The 26754-nt window shown below is 37.5% G+C and overlaps 1 protein-coding gene across 1 annotated transcript in view; it reads right to left on the bottom strand.

The window, feature by feature from the left end:
- The window catches only part of XKR4 (XK related 4), a 492307-nt gene that overhangs the window by 378420 nt on the left and 87133 nt on the right, over positions 1 to 26754 (bottom strand). Inside the window, exon 3 of the mRNA XM_011359204.2 lies at positions 26259 to 26752. Within this exon, the coding sequence (XP_011357506.1) occupies positions 26259 to 26752 (494 nt within the window). The remainder of the gene's footprint in view (positions 1 to 26258; positions 26753 to 26754) is intronic.

Here is a 26754-nt window from a genome sequence, read left to right as displayed (position 1 = left end):
AAAATTATCTCTCGCTTATTCCATTATCTTCTTTTCCATAAATTTGTAGCAGTTTTCCGATAATTGTTCCCATTTTTATGACTATGTATTTGGAGAAATGCAAGAAGCAAGATATGCAAGGCTCCTTTGTTCAGGTAAAAATGTGTTTCCTCACACCCTCATCTCTCAAATGTGTCCTATTGTCTTTCAAGGGTCAGCCTGGTCACTAGGCCACTTCTCATTTACAGGCCTAACCTCACTCCAGCCAGGACCGAGCCTGACATTATCGTGTGCTTCTAGCCATCCTCACCAGCCTTTGATGGCTCTGTGTTTAGTTGCACAGGGAGCTTGCCACTGCTGGGGCACCTGCCTTTTTCCTCAACTTCAGTCTCTTCCTTATTCCTCTTTCTACAAATTTATTCTGATAACATCCTGGATGACTCATTCCCACCTTGTACCTGTGTTTTCCCATTCAGGGGCTCCTCATGAGGCAGGTATGCTGTCCATTACTAGTAGTCACACTTCCTTGTAGTTAACGGTCTGACACCTCAATTTCTGACATGGGGTTCTAGTGCAGAGTTGAATATATGTCCCTATAGTCAGATACACGTGAATTTGAAGGTTAGCTTTGCATGTCAATTATATGATCTTACTCAATGTACTTAATCTTTCTCTCTGCCTGTTTGTAAAATCGGCAAATAACAGTGCTTATATTGCAGGAGTTATGAGAAAGAAAGGAGATCGTTTATGTGAAGCACAGTGCCTGGTGCAGTGCAAGCTCCATATGTTGAAGCCATTATTATCAGTCCCTGCCGTCATGCTCTGCTCATCTGTAAGGATGCCCAATTACTTAGACATTTTTATGGCCCAACAGTTGACATGGCGGTGCCATACCTCTTGAGCTCCATGCTTTACCTACCAGATGAAACTGTTCTGACATGACTATTTTATCTTCAGAATGGCTTTCAGGAAGCCATGCACAAGGCCAAGCATTAACAGTACTCATGCTGCAACCAATATCAGGAAGATGTTGGGAAATCTTTATAAATATCCTCTTAAAAAGTATACTAACCATGCACGTGAATTATTTAACTCGGAGGTCCCCAACCTTTTTGGCACCAGGGGCCGGTCCTACTATGAGAACCTAATGCCTGATGATCTGAGGTGGAGCCGAGCTGGTGATGCTAGCTAGCGCTGGGGAGCAGCTGCAAATACAGATGAAGCTTCACTCTCTCACCGGCTGCTCACCTCCTGCTGTGCGGCCCTGTTCCTAACAGGCCATGGGTACCAGGGGTTGGGGACCCCTGTTTTAATTCAAGGACACTCAGGGGAAGCTAAAGTGAGTCATTTGATGTAGTTGAAGGGTCCAAGCCTCAAGGCAAGAGGACTCTTATTTAGAAAGACAAAAGGATCTGGGTCTTGAAAGAAAAGATAAGGTTAAAAAGGAATGATTTCCCATTACACCAGTAATTAGATGATGTGTGCTCTACTTTGTAACAAAGTAATTATACAAATGTTTCCACTTTGTTCATAGAATGGGCTTAGAAAAAGAAGGATGTCAGGAAAATGATTTTAAGAGGAGAAAATAAAAACCCTCCAGTTGTTTGATACTTCTAAAGCAGGAATTCTCAAGTTTAACATGCATACAATTCACCAAGAGATTTTGTTAAAATGCAAGTTCTGATTCTAATCCATTAGATTTCAGGTGTGGCCCAAGGGTCTGCATTTCTTAGGAGCAGGTGAGGACCAAACTGTATCAAGGCCCTCAGTCTCTACCATGATAATGCAAAGGAAATTACAGGTCAGTTGGTCATGGCCAGATTGTCAGGGACTAACTTTACCTTCCCTTTATGAGGAGACTTGAATGTGTCTACACACATGCACATACACACACGTGCAGCACAAGTTTTGTGAACTCTTAGATAATGGTGGGTGGGCCTTGTCCTCTTATTCACACCTGCGGGATTGGAGTCCAGAAACATTGCCCAGGGCAAAGCCAGAAGCAATGTGCAGAGACAGTGCAAACAGAGGCTCAATCTAAAGGAGCTTGTGGGGACAATTAGAAACTGGGGACCCCTGGCTAGCCTACCCACTCTCACTCCTGCCACTCCAGGTAATGTCACCTCTGTGTGGGGCAGCATACTCTTCATGTCAGTGGGCTCATCCGTCTCCCTCACCACAAATCCCCCGTCTAGCAGCTCACTGGCACACAGCAAGCATTAATACAGCGTGTTGAAAGAATGGAATACATCTGCTCTACACTGCCTCCTACATCACTGAGCACAGCCTCCTGTCCTTCCAAGTGGCTTCCTCAAATACCGTCAATGAAAGTGCTCCTCAAGGTCATGAGATGTGACAGTCTGTTCCTTCCTCTTTCTAGTGTATTCCCTAAACAGCTTCCATGCATCACTCTTGCAAATGCCCTGAACTTGTGCTCTCCTATCCTTTGCTCAACATCCCTGGCAAACCCCAACACAGAGTGAATTTCATCACCCACCTTTTACAGCCTACATTTACTCACTCAAATTAAAATCCAAAGTCCTTTCTGTGGCCAAGAAGATCTTGGAGTATGGGCCCCTGCTACCTCTGCTTCATCCTCTTCCGTCACTTGCTCCCTGTGCTCCTGCCACACTGGCCTCTTTTCTTTTGTCACATCTCAGGTATGATATAGCTACCTGGATGCTCTTGACTCAGGTATCTTCATGGCTAACTCCCTGACTTCCTTCAGTTCTTTGCTCAAATGTCACCTTTTTGGAAACATTCTCTCAAACAACTTATGTGAAATAGAACTCCTCTCTCTGCTCTTTTGCCACTGTTTTACTTTTCTTCATAGCATACATCATCTGACATGTTATGTGCTTATTAGCTTTGTGAATTATTATCTATATTTTCTCTCTAGGATGTAAGTTGTCATATGTTTGGTGCTAATAATAGTACCTGAATAAAAAAGCTAACCAAATAATGATAAATGTCTAAATATATGCTTCCAAGAATCTGAATGCTGCAGAGAAAGTTCGCAAATCAGGTAGATTGGTAATTCTTGAAAATCAAGGTCATCAAACTCAGCTGGGCTCCCTCATCCTTAATCTTACCAGATTTCTCTAATTAGGTTATTTTTCCATTCTTGAAGTCACCACTTCAACCATAATTTCTTCAAACTTGTAAATTTCACTCTGACCATACACCTACCCTCCTGCAGCAGAGGGCCTTGTCTCCTGATTCAAAGAGAGAACAGAATTACTAGATGGCCAGTGGCCCCTGCATTGACACCAGTCTTATCTTCTTCCTCCCTGAGAAAGATCATTTCTTCCTGTGCACCATTCTATTCTGCTTCTTAGAAATCTGTGAAGTTAAACTTGGTCTCACTTATCATCTCACTCCCCTCGACCCATTTCAGACATGTTTCAGACTCTCCCATTTAAAGTATAAAAAACAATGAAGCACGATAGAAACGGAAAGAACAGAAAAGAAAGGATGAAAATAAAAAAGTTTCCCCCTGTCCAGCCCCTCTCTCTGGCCTCACAGTCAAACTTTTCCAGTGCTACCCCCACTCCCCTTCCTACTTCCTTGCCTCTAAGCCAGGCTTCCACTGACAGAAATCTGGCTTCCGCCCATCACGTTTCAGCAAAACTGCTTTTGCTCAGGTCGTTAATGGTCATGCGCCATGTGAGTACAGTCAAGCACATCATAAGGATGTTTCAGTCAATGAAGGACCGCATATGTAATGGTGGCCCCATAAGATTATAAAGGAACTGAAAACTGTCCATCACCTAGTGATGTGGCCACCTTAGTGCAATGTATTACTCACGTGTTTGTGGTGATGCTGGTGTAAACAAACCTACTATGCTGCCAGTCGTATAAAAGTATAGCACATGCCACTATGGATATAGTACATAATACTCGATAATGATAATAAAAGGCTATGTTACTGGTTTATGTGTTTATTAAACTATACTTTTTATCATGATTTTAGAGTGTACTCTTTCTACATACAAAAGAACAAACTAAAACAAGTTTTCCATAAAACAGTGTGCTGCGTTCCGCCGGCAGCAGCCTCATACACCTTGTCTTGACCGCGTCTCTTGATTGCATCGCCTTCTCTTGTGCTTGATTTGCTCTCCTGCTGTTTTGCACAGTAACATGCTGAAAGATTTGTAGCTAAGGAGCAACAGGCTATACCACTTAGCCTAGCTGTTTGGTAGGCTTTGCCATCTATTTTGTGTAAACGCACCTAATGATGTTCGCACAATGACGAAATCACCTAATCACGCATTTCTCAGAGCGAATCCCCGTCTTTAAGCGGTGCTTGACTATAAATCCAATGAACATTTTGCGACCAACTAATGAGTTAAGGTCCACATAACAGGGTCAAACTACTGCAGTCAGTGAAGAGAGCAGTGGTAAAACTGAAATCTCCCTTTAGCCCCACCCGACTTCATGGGGAGGTGCTGCTCTAGAGACCCATAGAGAGCATGAGGCAGTTTTGCCTCCTGGCTTCAGACTTGCAAGAGTGTTTGAAAGGATATGAGGATCCTTTTTATTGAAATTTGCCCAGAGGGGAAAAATCCCTTGAGGAAAACACTTCCTTATCTTCGAAAATTCTTTTCTTGGCTCAGAATATAGGCTCTCAGAATGCTGTGTGGGTAACCGGCCTTGTGACTAGAGGGATCGAAAAAAGTTTTTCTTTTAAAACTGAGATCTTTGGGTTATCTCTCCATTTTCAAGTCTCAATAAATCTTCGTCCTTTCTCAGGATTTTGCTGAAAAATATTTTTCTTCCTGTAAGTTCAGTATTTCCCTATTTTGATTCAAAAGTCTCCTGAGTTCAGCTGTAATGCGAGCATATTTATAGAAACTTTAGGTTCGCATGGGGTTGTTGCTGATGAAAGGTTTGGAGCCTATCATCATTGGTGAGATGATCCTATAAACAAGTTAGGTGTACACATCTCCCCTAAATTTCAGTTCTTAGTCCACCCTCATGACCAAGCACCTGCGCTTCCACATCCTGACTAATGGTGCTGCTGCTAGAAAAACATGTGGTGCCATTTGCACTTTGATTACCTGTGCCGTTCATTTTTGGAGAGATTTTTCCCACAAGATTTCTCCCAAAAGAGAAATCAGGAATCTGTCTGCTGCCCAAGTTGAACGTTGTGTTGAAATCTCAGGGATTTGATTGTCAGCAGAGAAAACCTCCAGGGCCACATCACTAGCCTCCCCTCTTTTCCCGCCTATTTGATATGTTTTAAATGAGCTGAAAGCATATACTGTGATCTAAGACAGACTCAGTCACTGTTGTTCATTACAGTGAGAAAGATATCTTCTTAAAACGAAGTCACTTAATCCCATCTGCTAAGGCTTGCTTCTAAGACAAACTTGACTAAACTCTTAAAGAGAGAAGTGTGAGTGATGTTCTTGGCAGAAGCAAAGTGAAGGTTGGCTCGGCAGCGTGCGTGCGTCATGGGTTACCACTCACTGAAAACGTTCGTTCGTGTAGGAGAGCTGTATGGGAAGCTCCAGGGAAAGGCTGACTCTGCTGTAAGGGCCAGACACCTAGACTGAAATGACTGACATCGATAGGATTTAACACCTTTTCAGAGCTTGCTAGTCGCCTCATAACAGAAATCCTGAGTTTGTCAACCAGTGTCCTGCATCCCCCCGAGTTCCCATACTGCTCCTTGCACCCAGCAATGTAGTGCTAATCTGGCTGCCGAGTTCTGACTGTTTTCTAATCTGTGTATCCAGCTGGATGAAATGTCCATGAGGCTGAGGAACTACGTGTTGTTCCATCTCTCAATCCTCTTTATTCTTTTAAAAGGATTGCTGTTAAGACTTTTTTGAAAATAGCAAATTATTACTTGAGTTTATATGTTTTAAGGAAAAGACATCGTATAATTCAAAGTAGGCTTGAATTCTGTAATCGTGGCTCATTTGGTGAAGTGCTTGATTGATATATGTTATTCGACTAAATGAATAAATGTCTAGCAAATAATACTTTATGAGATTTCAATGGGGAGACCCAAAAGCAAATTTAGCTTTAATTTACAGTGTTTTTAGCAGTGAAGTCTCTACAACTGAAATCTAACAGGAACTTTTAATGGAACTTCTCTTGGTTTTGATTGGTTTATTCACATGCCTCCATTCTCCCCTCCATCCTCTACCTCTACCCACCAATTACAAAACACAATTTTGCTCTTGAAATGTATCTGTTGAGTTCATGCCAGCCAAGATAAGTAGAGAAAGATTTATTACAAAGTATTAGGCCAGCCAGGATAAGTAGAGAAGGATTTATTACAAAGTATTAGATAGCTTGAAGAATTTCTAGGGTGATGTAGGAACCAAGCCTGGATGTTCTGTGGCCAGGAGCAATGCAGCTGGACAGTGACTTATGACACAACCTGAGACTTTACTTCCAGCGGCTCTGTTGTAGCTACCACCTGCCGCTCAGTATTTAGGACTATAGGAACAGGATATCACAATTTCTATCACAGTTTTCCCAGAAGAACAAAACATTTCCCAGCATAAAGCCGTCACCTTAACTTGCCCACTTCATCATTCCGAATGAAACCTTTTGCTAGAACCTGGGGTCTCTAGCTGCACGATAGGATTGAACATGTTTGCTTTCTCCCTCCCTCCTTCCTTCTGTCTTTCTCTCTCCTTTCCTCCCTTCTTCTTTCCTTCCTGCTTCCTTTTTCCTTTTTTAAATTTTCTAGTTCCTATCACGTAAGACACACTAGAAGGGAGCTGGAGTGGGTGTTTATTGAGCCAGTCTATAACATCTGCTAAGAACGAAGGGCTAAAAAAAGTCTCAACTTCCATAGTTAAAGATTACAGATAGGGTCTGCTTTGTAGGTGCATCCTGTGACATAATCCAAGATCTCGCACTTGCTTTTAAGAGACATAAGGCGGATGTTACATATTGAACAAATGCAAACAGAGCTTGAAAAGAAAGATGAAGTTCTTTAAGTGAAGTTGTTCATCTTTTTGCGTTAATCTTTTCTGTGAACTGTCTATGTTTTTGCCCATTTTTAAGTGGCCATTGTTCATTTTTTTCTTTTTCTTTAATGTGAATTTTTATGTTAGGAGAAATAGCCCTTTGTAATATGTAATATGCGTTACAAAGACATTTATCTAATGCGTCACATGTCTTTTGACAGTTTGTGGCCTGCATGTGTGTGAAAGAAGTTTACAGTATTAGTGGGCACACCAACATATTTGTAAAGACACGAAAACCAGCAAGTTAATATTGGTAGGCAAACCGTATTTCTTCTAGTTCTCACATACAATCTGTAGCCATTTGAAAAACACCTGTTAAATTGAATTTCTTTATTGGATCATATCGGTGTACTTATTTCTCCCATCAACACCATTATTCAGGAAAATGGCATCATCTTAAAACTTATAATTTATGAATGAAAAGTACTTTCATAGGATTAGCAGAGGCTAGGTGCTGTCATGAATGGCTGCCTAGCATTCGGTAGGACCTTATCAAGTACTGCTAATGAATTGCTGAATATAATATTTCAAGCATGGATATATGAATTATTAATGAAGGAAATGATGGTGATCCTGTATTATGTTTAGGAATCTCAATGTAACTTTCCAGTTAAAAATAAGGATACTGAAAATAATGGTGTCTGTGTCTCAGAGAAGAAAATAGTAAAACCACAGTTGAATGTCCATGTTTCTTAGATGCTGAAAACTTCTGAAGTTCAACACTTACACTTATGCTATTGAAGAAATTGTCACGAAAATATATTTAGCTTTAAAAGTTTGTGAGAATTCTTTGCAAAACATAAGAGCTAAACCAAACTAGCACACCAGATCACAATCGCTGCTACCACTGATAATGTCATCATCAATAATGGGCTTTAAATTTTATAGTATCCCTGGTGTTCAGAAACAAACTGGAAGGAACAGTGGAGGATGTACCAATCGAAGCATGTTTGCCCCGTCTTTGGGAAGGATATAGTATGCTCTGAAGGACCAAGAGGCTGTGGAGAAGAAACGGATGAACATTCTACTCGCTTCATTGGAAGAGCTGAGGAGAGGGCATAGTGATGTACCAGGAAGTTGACAGTAAATGAAAAACCAATGAGCACAGAAGGGATCACATTTAGAGAAAGCATGGTGGCCAGTATGGGAAAGGTGGACCCATAATTCCTATCTAGGCAGGGTTAAAACAGGAGAGACATCTGTAAACTATTTATAAGTTATGATTATAGCATTGAGGAGAAGGAGGGCTATAAGACACAATTAAAACATGGGAAACTATCTAGTTTTATAGATCATGGCAAAAAAATTAGATTTGGAGAGATTGCTATAAACGAATGGGCTTTATAGTTGACATGCAAGCAAGCAAAAATTATGTGATGCTATGATTACTCTTGCCATTTGATTTTGTCTCATCAGAATTAAGTGTAAATTGTAGGTTATGGGTCTTAAAAAATGGTGTAAATTATATCTCTTGCTCACTCTTACTCCATAAAACAAAATAAGAATGGGACTACCTGGAGTAATAAATCACAGCTGCCACTGGGGAGCCCTGGGGGATGTTTCCTGTGGGACACACACTACAGGAACATATTATGCACAGTCAGGTTTCTGAGGCTGCTTCTGGGAAGGGGCAGCAAACCAGTAGGACCAAGTCTTCTATTTTTTAAAGGCCAGGATCATCTTGAGTTTGGGATGGAAGGTACACAGTTTTCTGAATGTTTAGCCACTCCTAAGATGTTCTCAAAGGGAACCAATAGGCAATAGATTATGCAGTATCTCTGCAAGCCAGAGATTCTGAAGTCCTAGAGCCTACACCCTGGGGTCCATGTCAGTTCTCACTCTAGAGAAATCCAGTCCTTCCATCCACTGCTCTGATATCAACTGCAAAATTCAACAGGGAAGGCATAAGGTGTGCTACAAGGGGATGTCCTGGGCATCATATGCTTTTATTTACGATGGATTAATTTCACAAGTAAAGTAGAGCATACAGAAATTAGGAATTTACCCAAGTCTTTCATTGGAATGAAAATAAAGTCCTCTAAGAATTTGCTGATTTTCATTTCATTCATTTCATCAACACATATGTATTAAATGACAATAATGGGCCAGGCACCATAATGTATGGTGGGGACACTGTGGTGAACAAACCAAAGTTTCTGCTCTTGCAAAGCACACATTCCAGAAAGGGCCAGAATTTACCAATGAAATTAACTAGTGTGAGTCTGATAAACCAAGCATCAATCTGAATAACTATTTTCTAAAATAAGCAAGAGATATTATTGTATTCATGCAAGCCAGTATGTAAATATCGGGTATGAGTGATCTCCCAAAGGCATTTTTACATACAGCTGATCCACACCCTGCCTTTCCTCTCCTCTCTCATCTTCCCAGTTCATTTTTCTCTCACTTCCCTAGGAGGCCCCCAATGTAAAAGCCTCAGGTAACTAAAGGTGTAATGAATAGTTTTTTATACAGAAAAAAAGAGAAAGATAGCACATTGCTGCAAGTCACAGAATTTAGACTAGCATTCATATGAATTATATTTCTTCTGCTATTTTTATTGTATATCATCCTTATTCTTAATTCAATGGATTTCAGAGCTTTCATATCTATATTAGATTAAAACTTGAGTCTTTCTTTTAAGCACATGACGTGATTCTTAACATTCTGTTAATTCCTCCCAAAATGTGCCCACAGACTGCCCACTTACAAATCATCCCATTCTAATCAACAGACTTAGATATATAATCATGACAGAGAAGTACGTGTCCCTATCCCTTTCAAATCTTACAGGTCTCAACCAGATAGGATAACTGATTCTGTTAAATGAACTAAGTAAAGTTTTAATGTCCTTCTCAGCCAGACAGCTTTACTAGAATTGTCATTACACATCATGTAAAATTTTCAGTTTCATAAAAATTTGTATAAAATTTTAAAACCTCCAAAATTGGAGATATAAAGACAAATTTGAGAACATGTATTAAAATGAATATTTATGCATAATGCAGAGATATTTGACACTGATACTCAAGTTAGTTTTTATAGTACACATGAAACAAAAAAAATTATCTGATTATATCAATTAGGCTAAAAAGTGTTAAGATGCTCATCTTATTTGTTGGTTTAGTTGAATAGATGAGCATAAACTTGTAAATTCTTTATCTGCTTTTCAGAATTTTAAAAATAATTCAGATCAATTTTATCTAATCATTCAAATAAAAATTCTTACAATGCCTTCACAAAGGTAGAGAAATCAATTTTCTACCGTTCAATTGTGTACAATTTCTATTCAAGTGCATTGGAGGCAAAGCCCAAGCTGAGCAGAAGTGAGTGAATCAGGCTGCTGCTACCCCAGGGTAATTGTTCAAATCTTTGGCAGAACTCTAAAGTATTTCAGAGTGTGTGTGTGTGTGTGTGTGTGTGTGTGTGTGTGTCTACACATGCACACGTTGGGCATTTTTTTTCCCCTGAAAAACAGAGAGTGTTTACCTCATGGTTACATTTAAAAAAAATGACTAAGCAAATTTATAAACCTATGAAAACCATTAATTCCAAAGGTACATTAAAAAGGGACAAATTTTGTTCCAATAGTTTTTCTTTTATCCAAGTGAAAACAAACAGTTGGTTCCAGAAATCATGTGTAGATGTCTAGAAGAATAATTTCATAAAATTAAATGCATTAATGGAATAACTATAGTATTTTACTATAATTTGAATTTTTATTATTTTACCCATTTCTCATTTAATAATGATTATGAGATCTGTACTCTAAAGCATAGATCCTAATCAGCAAAACCCTCCAAAATTTTAGTTTAACTATAATTTGGACAAGTTCATGGTATCTTAACTGTTTCTAGAAAAACATTTTGTGCCCTGGTTCACTAACGTTGTTCTCTCAAATGAGAGAGAGGTATTTGGCACATGGTAGGTACTCAAAGTTATCAAATGTGGGAATGTAAAATGGTTCAGCCACTTTAAAAGATAGTGTGGCAATTTCTTACAAAACTAAACATTCTCTTCTTATAAGTGCCAGCAATTGTGTTCCTTGGTATTTATCCAAATGAATTGAAAATTTATAACCACACAAAACCTGCACACAAGTGTTTACAGCAGCTTTATTCATAATCGTTAAACTTGGAAGCAACCAAGATGTCCTTCAGTAGGTGAATGGATAATTTCAGTACATCACACACTGGAATATTATTCAGTGCTAAAAAGAAATGAGCTATCAAGCCATAAAAACATATGGAGGAACCCTCAACACATATTACTAAGTGAAAGAAGCCAATCTGAAAAGGCTACATGCTATATGATTCCAACTACATGGCATTCTGGAAAAGGCAAAACTAGGGATAGAGTAAAAAGATCAGTGGTGCAGAGGGTGGAGGTGGGGGAGGCAGGGATGAATAGGTAGAGCACAGGGGATTTTTAGGGCAGTGAAACTGTTCTGTATCATACTGTAATGGTGAATAGATCATTATGCATTTGTCGAAACTCATAGAATTTACAACACAAAGAGTAAACTCCAATGTAAAGTACAGACTTTAGTTAATGAAAATGTATCAGTGTTAGTCCATAAATTATATAAAATATACCACACTAATATATGAAGTCAATTACAGGGGAAACTGGAGGTGAAGGAACGTATATGAGAACTCTGTACATTCCATTTATTTTTTTTTTCTGTGAACCTAAAAATGCTCAGAAAAAAATAAAATTTACTCATTTAAAAAAATTTTAAATTTAAAAAGTTGTCAAGTGAAGATGTACTGAAATTAAAGAGGTCAGTTGGTTCTCAAAAGTAGCTTCTTCTGAGGAATCTTTATTGAGCCAAGTAGCAAAGATGGAGCATTCACCATATCCTAACAACGTGAAGGACCCCGCCCACTCAAGGAATAGCCCCTCACCAATAGAGGTCTGGAAAAGATAGAGGTCTGGAAAAATAGAGGTCTTTTCCAGGTCAAAGTTTACCTACCTACCAGGAGAACAGAAGTTCATTTCCTAAAGTAAGACAGGGAAATCCAACAAAAAGCTAAAATAGCATCTAGAGCCAGGGGAGTGGAAGAAAGGGAAAATCGAATTTACAACTAAACTTTTTTTACGCTCAACAAGAAACCCTCAAATGAATAGCTGTCAGTCACCTTTGGCTCAGGAGGTTAATCAGCAGGCTCATTACTAAGAATCTCTAATTAACTTCTGCGAGGGGAGTTTCCTAGCTAACTAGTGTTGACTATAAAAGCAAATCCTCTTTTTGACACGCAAATGTTAATGCACTATTGTAAAAGTTCAGGGTAGTTATTACTGAGTTGTCACAGGCCCATTAATTATCCACTATACTGTATTTAGCTTTACTTTGGTAAATCTTTTTTAATTGCCCAGCCTACATTTACAGAGCATCTTCATTTAACATGCTCCCAACTCTGTTTATATTTATGCCTTTTCCAATAGCCCATTAAATAGAGTTCCTAACCAGTACTCAGAATCTTTAGTGAGAAGCAGCCAGCACACTTAAGTGCTTTAATTTCACTCACTCAAAACAGAGCATTTTAAAGTTCCAAATATTTTTCAAGTCTACCACTCACTCACATTTCCTTTTCCCTGCCTCTGAAGAGTGCAGGACACTTCCTTCTCCAACATTTCAGACTGTGAGTCAATCTTTCTCACTGCTACAAGGTAATTGTTTGAAAACACACATCTGAACGTGTTCTCTGAGTCTCTATTCACTAACAGAATCAAGTCCAGATTCCTTAGGAAAGCACCCAAGGCCCTGGTTAATTTGGCTCCAAAATCACAACTCATCTGCTGACCTTCTTTCTGCCACATCTTCTGCTTCAGCCCTTTACAGTACACATCATACGTGTTTTCGTCTCTTTTTTCCTTTCTGTTTGGAGTTCTCTTAGGTCCCACTCATGTTAGTCCCTCCTGAAACCTTCCAGATAGAGAACCCCCTGCCCCGCCAAACAATTTGATTCCTGCTTTTGTTGATGATACCTGACCCTCCAGGGTATAAACAGTTGTAAATGAGAGGTCATCTTGCAGGACAGTGAACACCTTTAAGTCAGGGAGCACATTTCATGAACCTTGGTGTGCTCAGAGCCAGCACACAGTGAATGCTTGGTAAATATTTATTAAATAAATAAATGAGCGCCTATATGTTCATTTCAGCATTATTTACAATAGCCAAGATATGGAAGCAAACTAAGTACCCATCAATAGATGAATAAACAAAATGTGGTACATATACACAATGCAATATTACTCGGTCATAAAAAAAAAAATGAATGAAACTTACCATTTGCAATATGAATGGATCTAGAGAGTATTATGCTAAGTGAAAGAAGTCAGACAGAGAAAGACAAATATCATGTAAATTCACTTATATATGGAGTGTAAAGCACTAAGTAAATGAACGAACCAAACAGAAACAAACTCATAGATACAGAGAATAAAAAGTGTAAACTTCTAATCATCAAAGAAGTCACGAGGATGTAAAGTATAGCACAGGGATTGCAATCAATAACATAGTAATAACGATGTATGGTATCAGATGGGTACTGAACTTACTGGAGTGATCATTTCATAAGGTATATAAATATCTAATTACTACATTGCAGACCTGAAACTAGTATAATATTGTATGTCAAGTGTAATTGAAAAATAATTTTAATAAAAATACAGAAAAAAAATGAATGAATGAAGGCATTTTCACTCCAGACTCTCTGAGTTTAATTAAATCATCTGTTCTTTCCAGCATATTTTAATCTACATGACCAGATGAGTACATAGAAGAAAATCATGAGAAAAATAACAGTGATATAGATATGTTTCTGAGAGCATGTTACTTGGGGTAAAAAAAAAAAGTCCAGTAAATCAGAACCCATTTATTGTCATGAACATTAAAAAACATTTGAAAATCATTCAGTCTCTCTGGAAAAACCATACTTTGTAAAGATGCCATTGAATTAAAAAGAAAACTACTGCAAACTTTTCATGGAATGCCATCCCCCAAAAAAGTTACACTAAGACTGCAGTTGGTAAGCCCTTTCAAAGCAAATCATGTCTACTTTGGAGGGATGTCTTTTAAATAGGCACAGGGGAATTCTTTTGATTTTTAGAAATGAACATTTAGAATTACTTTTATAAAGATTCTGATTCTAAAAATTTTTGAATTGTGTGCACTTGAGAATGAATTTTCTAGCACTTGTATATGCTAGAGTTGGACCTCTAAGACAGGTCTTTGGAGTTGAATTTGAAGCTACGTCCTGTAGATGTAAATTCTGCTGGTCTCAGAGGGAGAGATGAGACTGAAAGAGGGGCCTGCCTTGCATGCCTGTAGTTGGATTTATAATTCATAAGCAGATGTAGGATAGAATGTTGGTGTGTGCAAAGCTTGACTGCATGCAGACTGAAGATACAAATACAGGTTAATTACATGCTATTCACATGGGACTAAAACCTACTTCATATTCTTCAGTGTCATGATTTCTCAATGGAAATAACATGTATTTTACCAGTAAATATAAAAAAAAGTGACACGTTATGGATAAAATTGATCCATAATCTCCGAGTTTGAAGTTCAGTGTGAAATATCAATCCTCTGAGTAGTTTATCAGAAAACTAGCCCAGAACAATAGAACAGAAATGTTGTTCCCCACGTAGATATTCAATAAGGTGTATAAAAAGAGTTGATATGCTCCAATTAGCTACTATGTTTCACAGAACTGTGGATCCGGAAGGGCCTTTAGAAATTATTTGATGTTTCCCACTCACCATTTTATAGTTGAGAAATTTATAGCAAAGTCAAGAATCAAAGCTGAAGTCCCTTTATCAGGTGTATCCCTTTCCTGGTAGTCGGAGGATAATCTCATCATTGGTCTTCACTAATTCCCACTGATGTCACAGTAAAATTGAAGTCATTGTGGTTTTCAGTACAGTCACCAGTCTCAAGGGCTGGAAATGCTTGTCTGGGGGATTCTCTTGTATTATGTGGAGTAGGAAGATATAGTGGGGAAAAACATGAGGTTTGGAAGCCAGAGTCATGAATGTGAGTGCAGTACTTGTTGCTTAGTACTTGTATTCACTTGGGCAAGTGTCCTACCTTCTCTGAACCTCAGTCAGTTCATCTTCGAATGGGAACAATAATATCTACCTTGAGAGGCTGATGAGAAGATTGATGGTTTAATATGAGTGAAAGTGCTTGGCAAGCTCGAATGGCACCTGCAAAGATTTCATCTTTATTGTCATCGTTAAATACTATTTATTAAACTACCAAATAACCTCAGCGCATCAGTAGGCCTTAGGCAAGGCAGAGAGCAGGGAAGACAATGGGCTTTACTCACATTAAAGATTTTATCTCCCAAAGAGTCAGCTTTTACCAGTAGGTAATCTTATTTGCAAAATCCATTAAGTCAACCTGCCTCAGCAGTGAAACCACTCACCGTGGTAAGTTCCCTGGTAACTTCTAGTAAAGTCTTAAATTAGTATTTTGAAACATTTAACTTTGAATTTTCCTCCTCTCACTTCTCAAGATCTGAGTTTTGACATTATTGAGAGAAGCTTTGTCCAAAAGAAAAATAATGCAAGCCATATATGTAATTTTAATTTTCTGGCAGTCATATTTAAAAAGTGAAAAAATATCAAAAAAGATGAAATTAATTATAATACTACATTTTACTTAACCCAATATATTCAAAATGTTATTGGCTCAACATATAATTAATATAAAAATTATCAGTGAGATATTTATCATTCCCTCTTTTTTTTTTCCACACTAAGTCCTCAGAATCCCCCAGGTATCTGACACAACACATCTCAGTTGGGAATAGCAGCCTTTCAAATGCTCAACAGCCATGTGGAGCTAGGAGCTACCATATTGAAAAGCCGTAGAGGTCCAGAGCCCAGCAGGGTGACCACACCTACCAATAAAGCAGACAGAGAAAAATGAACTTAGTGACTCTCCATGGAAACACTTAAGAACACTGAAGGAAACAATCACGTCCCAGCCCATAGATGGAGGAGGGAACCTTAGCAACAAAAGTGATGGCATAGCAACACCAGCTGTTGTAGAGAAGGAAAATTAGAAAACCATTAGTTTGAAAAGGAGCACTTCTGGAAAGGTCATCCTTTTATATTTTGTTTAATGTGAAATAAGGAAGCTGATGATACATCTACACAAATATACAATGTATAAGGCACCATTCTCATTATCTCTTTATTCTGCAATACAGACACTGACATATTTTGTCATATTGCTGAATGTTATATTTCTCACTTAAGAAGATAAATAGTAAAGTATGAAATCAAGCTGAACCATCATATTTTTCCCATGGTATGGCCAGTCTTGTGGGCCTTATAGGTCTCTGTGAGGAACTGAATTGCATAGAGCAGGTTGAACATCGGAAAGCTTTCCATACTATTTTATAAATATACCCTTCCAACTCTTGCAGGCTTGGAGTGATAATTCCATTTTCTGGTGGAGTCCTGCTTTTGGCTTTGCTGTAATATGTTTCATCATGAGGGTCAATACAATTATCCCACTCCTACCCTCTGATGATGGGATAAAATTCTCCATTTTTATTAGTTTTTCTCATGGCTAATTTTTTCTTCCTCGGGTTAATAAATGCATACCTTATCTACAACACCCTCATCTGTTAGCAGATCAGAGACTGGAACTCAATAATAGTTTCCAGGGCATTTGGACATGCTTCTTTGATAAAAACTTCAAGTTTCTTCCCCCGTACTCATTTTATTCCGACCCTATTTCAAAGTAGATAGATATTATTATATCCTTAAATAATTGTAACTATTGGTTACTTTTCAGAAGTATAGACACAGCTAATACTTATGCTTTAATTAGGATGGTGTTACGTTACCTGTTCCTGTCTAGAACTTTCAAACCCGGCCATTGTCAAATCAGGAAAAGTCCCGTAGTATATCTGTGACTGCTACTTTTAAATAGTAATACATCTCCTGGAAATATGAAATCCTATGGCACATACATCCTAATTTATGTTATGATAACAGGTCCAAGTGTTGTAAATTTCTTTGAAGAATCTTTTGGAATTGACTTACATTTTAAAAATGATTATTATTAATTATACTTTTGTAAAAAAGGAAATTAATTAAGGAGCTGAAAGCCTCTCAAAACAAAAGAAACCTTTACAAATCTTTCCCACTGCTTTCCTAAAGGATCATTTCTTCATTGTTATGTTATAATGATATAGCGATTATGCCATGAACTAATGATGGAAATTATGAGGGACCATTTTGTTACTATTACTGATACAACGGTTGCTTTTGTTTGGGTTATTGACTCTCTGCTACTGTAAAAAAAGACCTGAAAAGTAAAGAATTCAGTCCAAAACTGATATCTTTATTCAGATTATTATCTGAGCTGCAGAAAGAAGAATTCAGACAGCTTTTTACATGGATGAAATTTCCCAGATTAGTGGTCCAGAAAGGTGACTTTGTCCTTCTTAAATAGGGTGTATATGATGATAAGTCAAATTCTATTCACTATAGATCCTACTTTTTTATATATATGTGTGTGTGATTTTCTGTTTGATTAATCTTCACCCACTTCACACACTGCCCATTGCTTTGTTTATATAGAGGATTCTTTTGACAGGAAAAACAAGGCATGTGCATAAATTAAACAAAAGAAGTAGAATTGATTTAAACAGACTACTTATGAACCATGAGGATGAGGAAATAGTTTAACATACTTCAGATAATTTTAAAATAACTGCTTTGTTTTAACATTTAAAAATCTGAAATGTCACAGGACTGAAAACTGTTCAGTTTCACAAACGATCTCTAATATCCTAGAGATTCAGAGCAGTTCCTATCTAGGAGAGGTTAATGCTTCCTTCTCTTCTTCTAGCAAAGTGTAATATATCCCTATTATTTAACAAGTACAGCCCTCAATACAGTATCTTCGTACAGTTTAAATTCAATTTCTAGCATATTAGGTCAGTGACAGTGTAGCCCAGGACAAGCTTTTAATTTCAAAGCAAATCTAGCTCTGACAACAGCCTTCTCACTGACGTAACAGATAGTTCTTTTTCAGCCTGCGAGGCATTGCTCCTATTTGTTAATCATAGCACTCCAGTTGTGCATATCTTACTACATAAAATGTAGATTGCAATTTTATCTTCCTAAGTCTATATGGCATATATCTTAGAATTAGTAATACGTAACAATTTTACCCTTAGCTTCAAATACTTATACATATTTTTGTGAAAATGGTTTCATTAGATTATAACTGAAATTCATAAATGACTCAAAATAAGTTACATTATACAAAGCTTAAGATTCTCTCTTCATTTATAAATAATACCAGTCCCTGAGGCTCAGACACTAATATTATCAACTCCAGAAAATGACTTGCATAGACAAAGAAATGCTGCAACACTGGACTTAGAAGAATACGTACAGAATTTCTGGTGTATATACTCTGGGGACTGCAAACAAAATAATTTCAATATGATCAAGATCAGAATTCTAGACCTGCAACACCCTTGGGTATTATTTTTTTGACCAATCACATCCTATGGATGGAAAACTAAGACCAAGAAAAAGGAAACCAGAAGAAGCTCTAAAGTGTGTGGGGCCCTAAACGTGCTATGTCATCTACATATGTTGTTTCATGAAACTCAGAGCAGTTAGGTAACCTCCCTGGAGTCTGAACTCCGGAGTAGCCAAAGTATCTCTCTGACTTTCCCTTTAGGACAGCTGCCTCTCTAAATAAGAAACATCATTGATAGTCTATGACCTTCTCCCTTCGTCTTAGGATTAGAAAAGATAGAATGATGTCATTCATACCACTTCTTATCTCTAGCGAACTTCTGGACTGATTTATTTAATTTTTAACCCTTCTTCAGTTTTCCTTGCAATCAGCAATCTTTACTAGTTCTACACATAAATTAGACACAGAATTAATGTTTTACGGTGATAAAAATTAAAGTGATGAGTGGTGGTGAGAGTTAGTGGAAGCTTCAAACTTTCTTTGAGTAGATAGATGAGAAGCACCAAAACTCATACATATATTCTCAGACAGTTAAGAGTAGGTAAGAGTTAAGGGAAAATATCTATTCCAAAGCTTCCCTAGTCTGACTCTTCTGTCAGCAAGAACAGGAATGCTGAATTGGGCTTCTAGATTCATCTTTCTCAGAGGATAACTGGTACTTTGTGAAATTTAGCCCCACTTTTCTAATACTAGTAATCTAAAAAAGAGCTGGGGTGATTTGTTTTATCCTTTCTAAATAGCATTGCACCTTTTCTAATTCACTGTACGACGAGAAACTCAAGAAGCAACCAAGGAGCAAGTTCAGCCACACTCTCATAAAGAAGAAAGAATAATGCCTGGGCCTCCCTCATCGGTCAGCAAATATTCACTGAGCATGTATGCTTACACATGCAAGTTTCACACCCACTGGAATGACTTCATGAGGACTTGCTTTGGTCCTTCTTTCCAATTAGTCATGTCAACAGTTACTAATGCCACCCTTACACAACTGGAAAGAAGTCAGTTGGTGTGGTTGTAGGAACAATGAAATGCTATTCAAAATAATATTTCTTGTTGAGAATTATTGAATGCGTCTTCCCCTGAAATCCATCTACATATTACAACTGTTTTATAAGATTACATCTGATAAACAATTTCTCTTGACTAGAACCACAGTGCACCTTACATTTGAAAATGTATAAGAATAATAAATTCAATTCTAATTCCTAGACTTCCTTCCATAGGCCTTGTTGGTGTGTCGTGCAAATTCTAAAGCAAGTTGCGGAAATATGCTAGTCAGATTAGCCAGAGAGTCTATATAAAGGGAATCAATTTATTTATCTGTTACTCGGTGACTGGTGCAATTTAAATTCATAGATAGATCATTTCACTCAAACTGTAAAATAAGGAATCTATTTAATAGTAAGGTGTGCGCCTGGATATTCAGATATTAAGATATTTTTTGTAAGTGACTGAGCAAAGACCTTGAAACCTATTGACCCAAGGATTTGTGGACACTGTTCAAAAATGACAACATAGATTTGTATAGGTATTACTTTCAGCTACTCTATGAAGGTAGTCTGCAATTCTGTTAGAGTGTAACAAGTATACAAATTTTATTACCCTTATAAAGCAAACTGTATAGTTTAAGTGGAAAAAATTACAATCTTGGTACTTATTATTGCAAAGGTACTGAAAGCTACCACTACCACATAGATTTATGCATAAATTATTCCAACTCATACAGACACCCAAGTCAATGCACAGAGGACTGATTACATGTGGATTTATATGTTAACTAAGACAGAGATTTAAATACCAAGCCCAGCACTCCAGGATGTTGCATAGATTTTTGATATTCCACAGAAGATACTGGGTCCATAAACCAATAAATAGATTTCCAAGGGACAGAACTGTAATATTTCAAGCAAACTCCTATTTCTTTACCCATGTAATAGCAAGAGTCAGTCCACTATGTTTGGAGCAGCAAGTAATGATGGAAATTGACATAACATTTCAGGGCTGGAAGATGATCTAGTTCAATACTCTGTATGATAGTTAAAGTCTCTTTTTCTGCAACTCTGCCTACAGTTTTCCAATCTGTGTCTAGATACTTTAGTGAAGCAGACCTTACTGCTTCTAGGGAATCTTATCTGATCTTGGGATTCCTTTGGCCACTTAAAAAAATTCTTCCTCACATTAATTCAAAATCTCTTCCTATAGGTCCCATCCATTATGTCCTAGACGGCCTACATAAAAGTACATTGCCTCTTCCATATTACAATCTTTCAGTGCTTTCTAGAGAGTTCTCAAGTTTTCAGGCTTCTATTCTATCTAATCATCTTCAGTTTCATCAACCATTTTTCTTGTTGCTTTTACCCTCCCACATCAATATCGAATTCTAGCTTAGAATCTGCTCTGAACTACATAACCTAAAGGGGAAAATATTTAAAATTCTCTGTCTGTTTCTACATATGCAAATGAAAGAGCTACCCCAAAGATTATTCTGAGGATAAAATAAGAAAAAAAAAGACATGGAAGACCTCTGAAAATTGAAAAATATTACAAAAATATAAGAAACAAGTTTCTAAGGACTAGGAAACCTAAATTTCAGTAAGGTGAAGACCACAGTTTCCTAAAATATCTCCTCAAAAACCAGCACAATATAAATATTTGCCAAGAATTTACTTCAGTATAAATACAGGTAAAAATTTCAACCAACCTGCTTTTCTGAAAAACAAATTTTCCACCATGTTGGGTCTATTTAAATGCCCCAATTATATGTAAACTTGATCCTTTTAAAATCAGTTAATTTCCATAACTAAAAGAGATGTAACTGAGTTAGAGAAGACTTGATGACATATCCTCAGAAACTTTCAACTGTTTGCCTTTCTTTTGGGTAAAACAATGTCTCAATACTTTAACACCCCTCTACCTTATAATCCTTCAGTGGTTCCTCAGTGCTTTCAGAATAAAATCTAAAATGTTTTCATTGTCAAGTCCAACTAATTCTCCATCCTAATCTCTAGCTACTATCTCTCACTCACTCTCTATTCAAAGCACACAATTAACCTGCCTTGTTCTTTCTTGCCCCTCTGCCTTCACATATAGTCAGATTCAAGACTTCATAGCCAATGCCCCACTTCATTCAGGCTCTAGAAATTCTTATCCAAACTGCACAAGTGTTTGAGTTTCCTGTTTCTACCACAGCGCTTATTTTCTTGTATTGAAATTGTTTGTTTACTTTTTTCTTCATCATTAGACAGTAGATTCCTTGAAAGGAGATGAATATTTTATTCATCTTGGGATAATCTGTAATTAGTACAGTGCCTTGCATAGAGTAGGTATCCAATATATGATGGCAAAATAAATTAATATGGAGTAGAGGGAACACAAATATACAGAAAATAACCGTTCAATAAATCTAGGAAAGGGCATAGATCTTGCCTGATCTATATCAAAATTCAGAATAAATGCAGAATCAATAAAGCCCTTTTTCAATAGTTCAAGGGATAATCCATATGTTCTCTATTTTCCTACCCTTTGCTATCTCTAGATCCTCTTTATCATTTTCAAAGCACTTTCCACTTGTTCACAGACATTATGCCATTTAATCATTAATGCCACTACAAGATCATGTGACTCAGCGGGGATTCAATACAACAACCTCAGCATATCCAAATGGTATAGTATGAGGAGCACCAGACTTAGAGAGTCAGACAATCTGAGCTCAAGTTCCTGCTCTGCATTTTAATGATTAGTGTATTATTGGAAAGATCTCCCACTTTGCCACCCTCAGTGAAGGTAAATTGTTACTTTTATACATTATTGTCCTTATTATCCAAGTTGACATTTGGAGGTAGCTAATTGAGCCAGAAAGAACACAGACTTCAGGGCAAGGCAGGCCTGATTTTGACTCCTAGCCACATGGCATGGGTGATCTTGTGCCAACTGCTTAATCTCTGAGCCAGTTTCTCATATATAGAGATACTAATAATTTCCTATTAGGTTATTATAAAACTTAGATAAGGAATATAAAAATATCTGTAGATTTTTTAAGTGCCATATAAATTGTTATTATTATTCTTTTTTTGGCCAGGTTTAAGAATGGCATGGAAAAACATTTCTCAAAGTGCTTTGTGTGCTGGTGATCACAAGAGTATTTAATAGGGGGTTCTTTAAATAGTTAACTGCACATTAACTTAGTAAAAGCTCTGAGAAGTCCAGCTGTAAAAAGATCTCTTTAATTCCGTTTAACCTGTTATTTTCCCAGTGTATTTGAACATGGAATATACTTTAATACTTTGTGGAATACGGAGCATGAGAAGAGAAGAAAAAGCTGTTTTTGGCTAGGTCTCTACCCGACCCCACCACCCCCATGACTCTCATGATAGATATTCAGAAACGAAAACTAAACTAGTAAAAATAGTAAATATTCCCCTACTTTAGCATCTATTGATTTACTGTTTGCAATGTGCATATTTGCTAGAAAACTAAGTATGTGCATACAAACATAGGAGAAATTCATGTAGAATTTTAAGAGTAAATCATAAATTCTAAAGGAAGAAGACATCTAGATATAATTGATCATGAGTATGAAGACAAAAGGGTGTTCTCATTGGGCATTTGTGATTCTCACTGGCTGAACTACACGCAGTAACTTCTGGAATAATATGAAATGAACAAGAAAGAAAAATCCGTTCTCATTCATTCACAGGCATAGTTCCTTTAAAGTCACAATTGCTCTTTTCACATTGTAGCAAAAGTTCACTTCATTATTTCAAATGGCTCTTTCCCACCATCAACTCTTGTGACTTTAAAAGCTGTCATTAATTTCCCATTAGTAAATTTTAATTGAAATGAATGTATCATTTGCTTTCAGCAGTTGCATTTGTAACAAATGTATAAATAAATGCAAATCTTGTCCAAAATGTTTAAGATAGCTATTTCCGAACAAGCAAACACTTTGATGTTATTTCAAAGGATTTTATTTATAGAAAGCTTTTAGAATCTGGCCCTTACCTAAAGTAACTAGAATTTCATGGGGATACAATGCACAGTACCAACCTAGCTAAAATCCATTTTATTGATCTTGGAAAGTAGCATGTTAAAACATGAATAATGACCTCTGAGCTTTGAACTACTCAGTACCCTTGTGTTTCTGCAATATTTATGGACAACACACTGAAAAGAAAAGCTAGAAGAGGCATAAGGATACTCCTAATTTAAGAAATTATAGTGGTTTAGTACAATAATCCGAGATTAATTGCATTTCACCAGCTTATTATCAAAGATGCATCTACCCAACCCCCAAAGTTCTACTCAGGTAGTCTACACTTAGAGAAGTCGAAATAATTTAGGATGCATCTGAGTGTTAAATTTCATGAACTTTGTGATCCAATTTCAATTTCCTACATTAGGCTTAATTTCCATTTTGTTTTAAAAAAAAGAAAATGAGGCTGAGTCTAAGATCATGCTCTGCCAAGTTACCCCACTATCCTCTAAATATTTTAACCACAATCCAGGAACAGTTAGATAATACAGATTTACATATTAAATACATTATTCTGAAAATGTAGATAAATATCTGAAAATATTTCTGACAACACTTCAGATGACCATGTGTTAGCAGAATAAACTTTAAAGTCTTTAAGGAAAACATTGTTGACATGCTTAACAAAAAGGAGTCATGTGTGACCCTGTTTCTCCAAGGGTTGGGTCAGTTAATGCAGTTGTCCGACAGCCTGTGGTTTTCCTTCTGCTTTCAGCCTTACTCTTCTATTCCTCCTCCCCCTTGATAGCTTTTTTTGGATGGCTAGTTGCCCTAGTGGCTGTGGTCTCACTGAGATGTGTTTAGGTCCTTTTCTTTCTTATTTATTTTTCTCTTTCTGCATTTTATGACCTGAAATAATAAACATCATTTTTAATTGAGAAAATGTTTGCTGTAGGTCTAATAAATACAATTACAAGTAAAATAACTTCTTCAGTTCACAGAATTTGATATCAGATTTGTCAAAAAGTATCAATCTTTGAGAAACATGGATAGTTCTTCAGTTAATAGAATTGAGAAGTGTTTGCACTATTACATAAATCTAGAAATTTTACAGGTGATTAAAAATATGTGATTTCCAAATACTGCATAAAGTTTGCAGAAGTTAATAAATGGATCCTTAAGCTTCATTTACTGCATTATCAGATTAAAAATGCTAATTATATGCATCCTCGCCACGAAATAATTTCACTAATTAAAACAAGCATTTGAGTTTTTCATCAAACTTAAAAGAGCACCAAGCTGTAAGTTTTCACAATAGTCAAATGTGGGAAATATAGCTATCACATTTAACCGACATTTCAAAAAGTCCTTTGAGCTCAAAATATGGAGGCTTCCAATATTAATTTATCTACAGCATATTATATACCACTTTTCCAGAAAGTACCTTCTTAAAAATAAAAGTTTCACAATCTGAAATATCACTGTCTAGGCAATGCTTACCCTGTTTTGCAAAGCAATGGTCCCAGGAAAGTTTGCAAAATAATTATACTTGCTCTTCTCAGTGAAAACAGCATTGTGCACCATAAATAAAGTTTTTAGTTCTGTTCTACAAATTTTGAGTTGTTTCCACATGGCATATACTTCAGCATAGTTAATGACTTATAATGTTTTTTATTGCAAAAAATAACTACCAATTAACTTGGAAAGGATGGTGACATAGCAGAACGTAGACCCATATCAGTGCACTTGCTAGGAAGTTTCATTTGCCACATACTTAGTAAGGCATTTTAAACCATAAAAGCTCTAAGATGTTAGCATCTAAATGCTTTGATATAAAGAATTTTTGTAGGTGTAAAATATTGCTTCAAAGCTATTAAAAACATATAAAACTCTGAGAAACACAGTCCTGAGCATACCATTTATTTCATTATATTCCTAAATCTAGGCAATGACTGCTCATTGATGGTCCTTCCATCCAGTAAGTTTAGCCTTGTATTCTAGTTTGAAAGTGGAAGTGATATCTGTGTAAAAAGACTTGGTAGATAAGATGACAAGTAGCAAAGCAGTCAATGAAGATGCCAAATACAATTAAAGTGTAAAGATGCACCACCTCTTTTCCACGGGTTCTTAGTTATATGAGAAATAAATATGGAGATATTGAAGGATAATCAGAAAGTGCACCATAAAACGAAGTCTGGGTCCCATAAAGTGTACTTACTCATTTTTGGAGATAGATATAGATATTCTCCACAAAAGACAACCTCTTTACTTAGAGCACAGTACTTTTCTAGCAGTGATAATTAAAATGTGGGTACTTTTGAGCATCGACTTCTATCTAATCAGAATTAGCAATTTTTCTCAGGGAACAAAAGAAGTCATCCAAATTGCAACATACACCTCGAATTCAACATAATAAAACAAGAGATTTTTAGAAGATGTGACAAGAAGTTTCTCCCATTCACTTAAACAGTATCACTAAAAATGGGAGGGGGAAGGATTGTAGCATATAGAGAGAAGCTAGTGAAGCAGAGTGGGAAAAGAGAAGGAATGAGGAGATCAAAATCATTTTGTTGCCTTTCCCTTGTTTCTCACTTCCCTCCCACCTTGGTTGTGGATCACAAATTTTAAAAATGCAAAACCCAGTTAAAAAAAAAAAAAACAAAAAACGGAAAGAGTGTGACTAGGGTTACTACCACAGCAACCCTAAACGATTTTCGTGCAAAAGCAAAGCAGTGGGGATGTAGTAGCAGCAGCAAATCTCCCTCTTCCCCCACCCTTGATACGGTACCTCCAGATTTGCCCGAGCTGCAAGATGTGGATGAGTGACTGCAGGAGCCAGATGCAGAAGGAGCAGGAGGCAGACCTGTGTTTGCCGCTGGCCCCAGTGGCCCCGCTGCTGTTGCTGCCACTGTTGGTAGCGGCGATGTTGCTCTTGCTGGCGTTGGATGCCTGCCTTTGCGGCGTGGAAGGGCGAGCCTCGCCTTCTGCGGCTGCAGACCCACTACTAACCATGGTCTTGCACTCGGCTCCAGGCTGCGGGTAGCTGGAGGCGGCGGCAGCTGTGGCGCTGTCCTCGGTGCTGAAATCGTGCACAAACCAGCGGAAGCTGAACACCTGCACCGAGAGCGAGCCGAGCACCACGAAGAAGAGCGTGAGTCCGAACCACCAGCGCTGGCCGCGCAAGTAGTAGTCCACGGCGAGCCAGATGTCCGTGCCCACGTCCGCGAAGTACACGGCCACGGCGGCCAGGATCCAGAGGCAGTCCCACAGCGAGTAGCGCCGCT

This window comes from Pteropus vampyrus, unplaced genomic scaffold (assembly GCF_000151845.1).
Source record: "Pteropus vampyrus isolate Shadow unplaced genomic scaffold, Pvam_2.0 Scaffold45, whole genome shotgun sequence".
In the NCBI taxonomy this organism is placed as follows: Eukaryota; Metazoa; Chordata; class Mammalia; order Chiroptera; family Pteropodidae; genus Pteropus; species Pteropus vampyrus.
The sequence above is the reverse complement of the archived record's forward strand: the minus strand, read 5'-3'. Positions and strand labels throughout refer to the sequence as shown.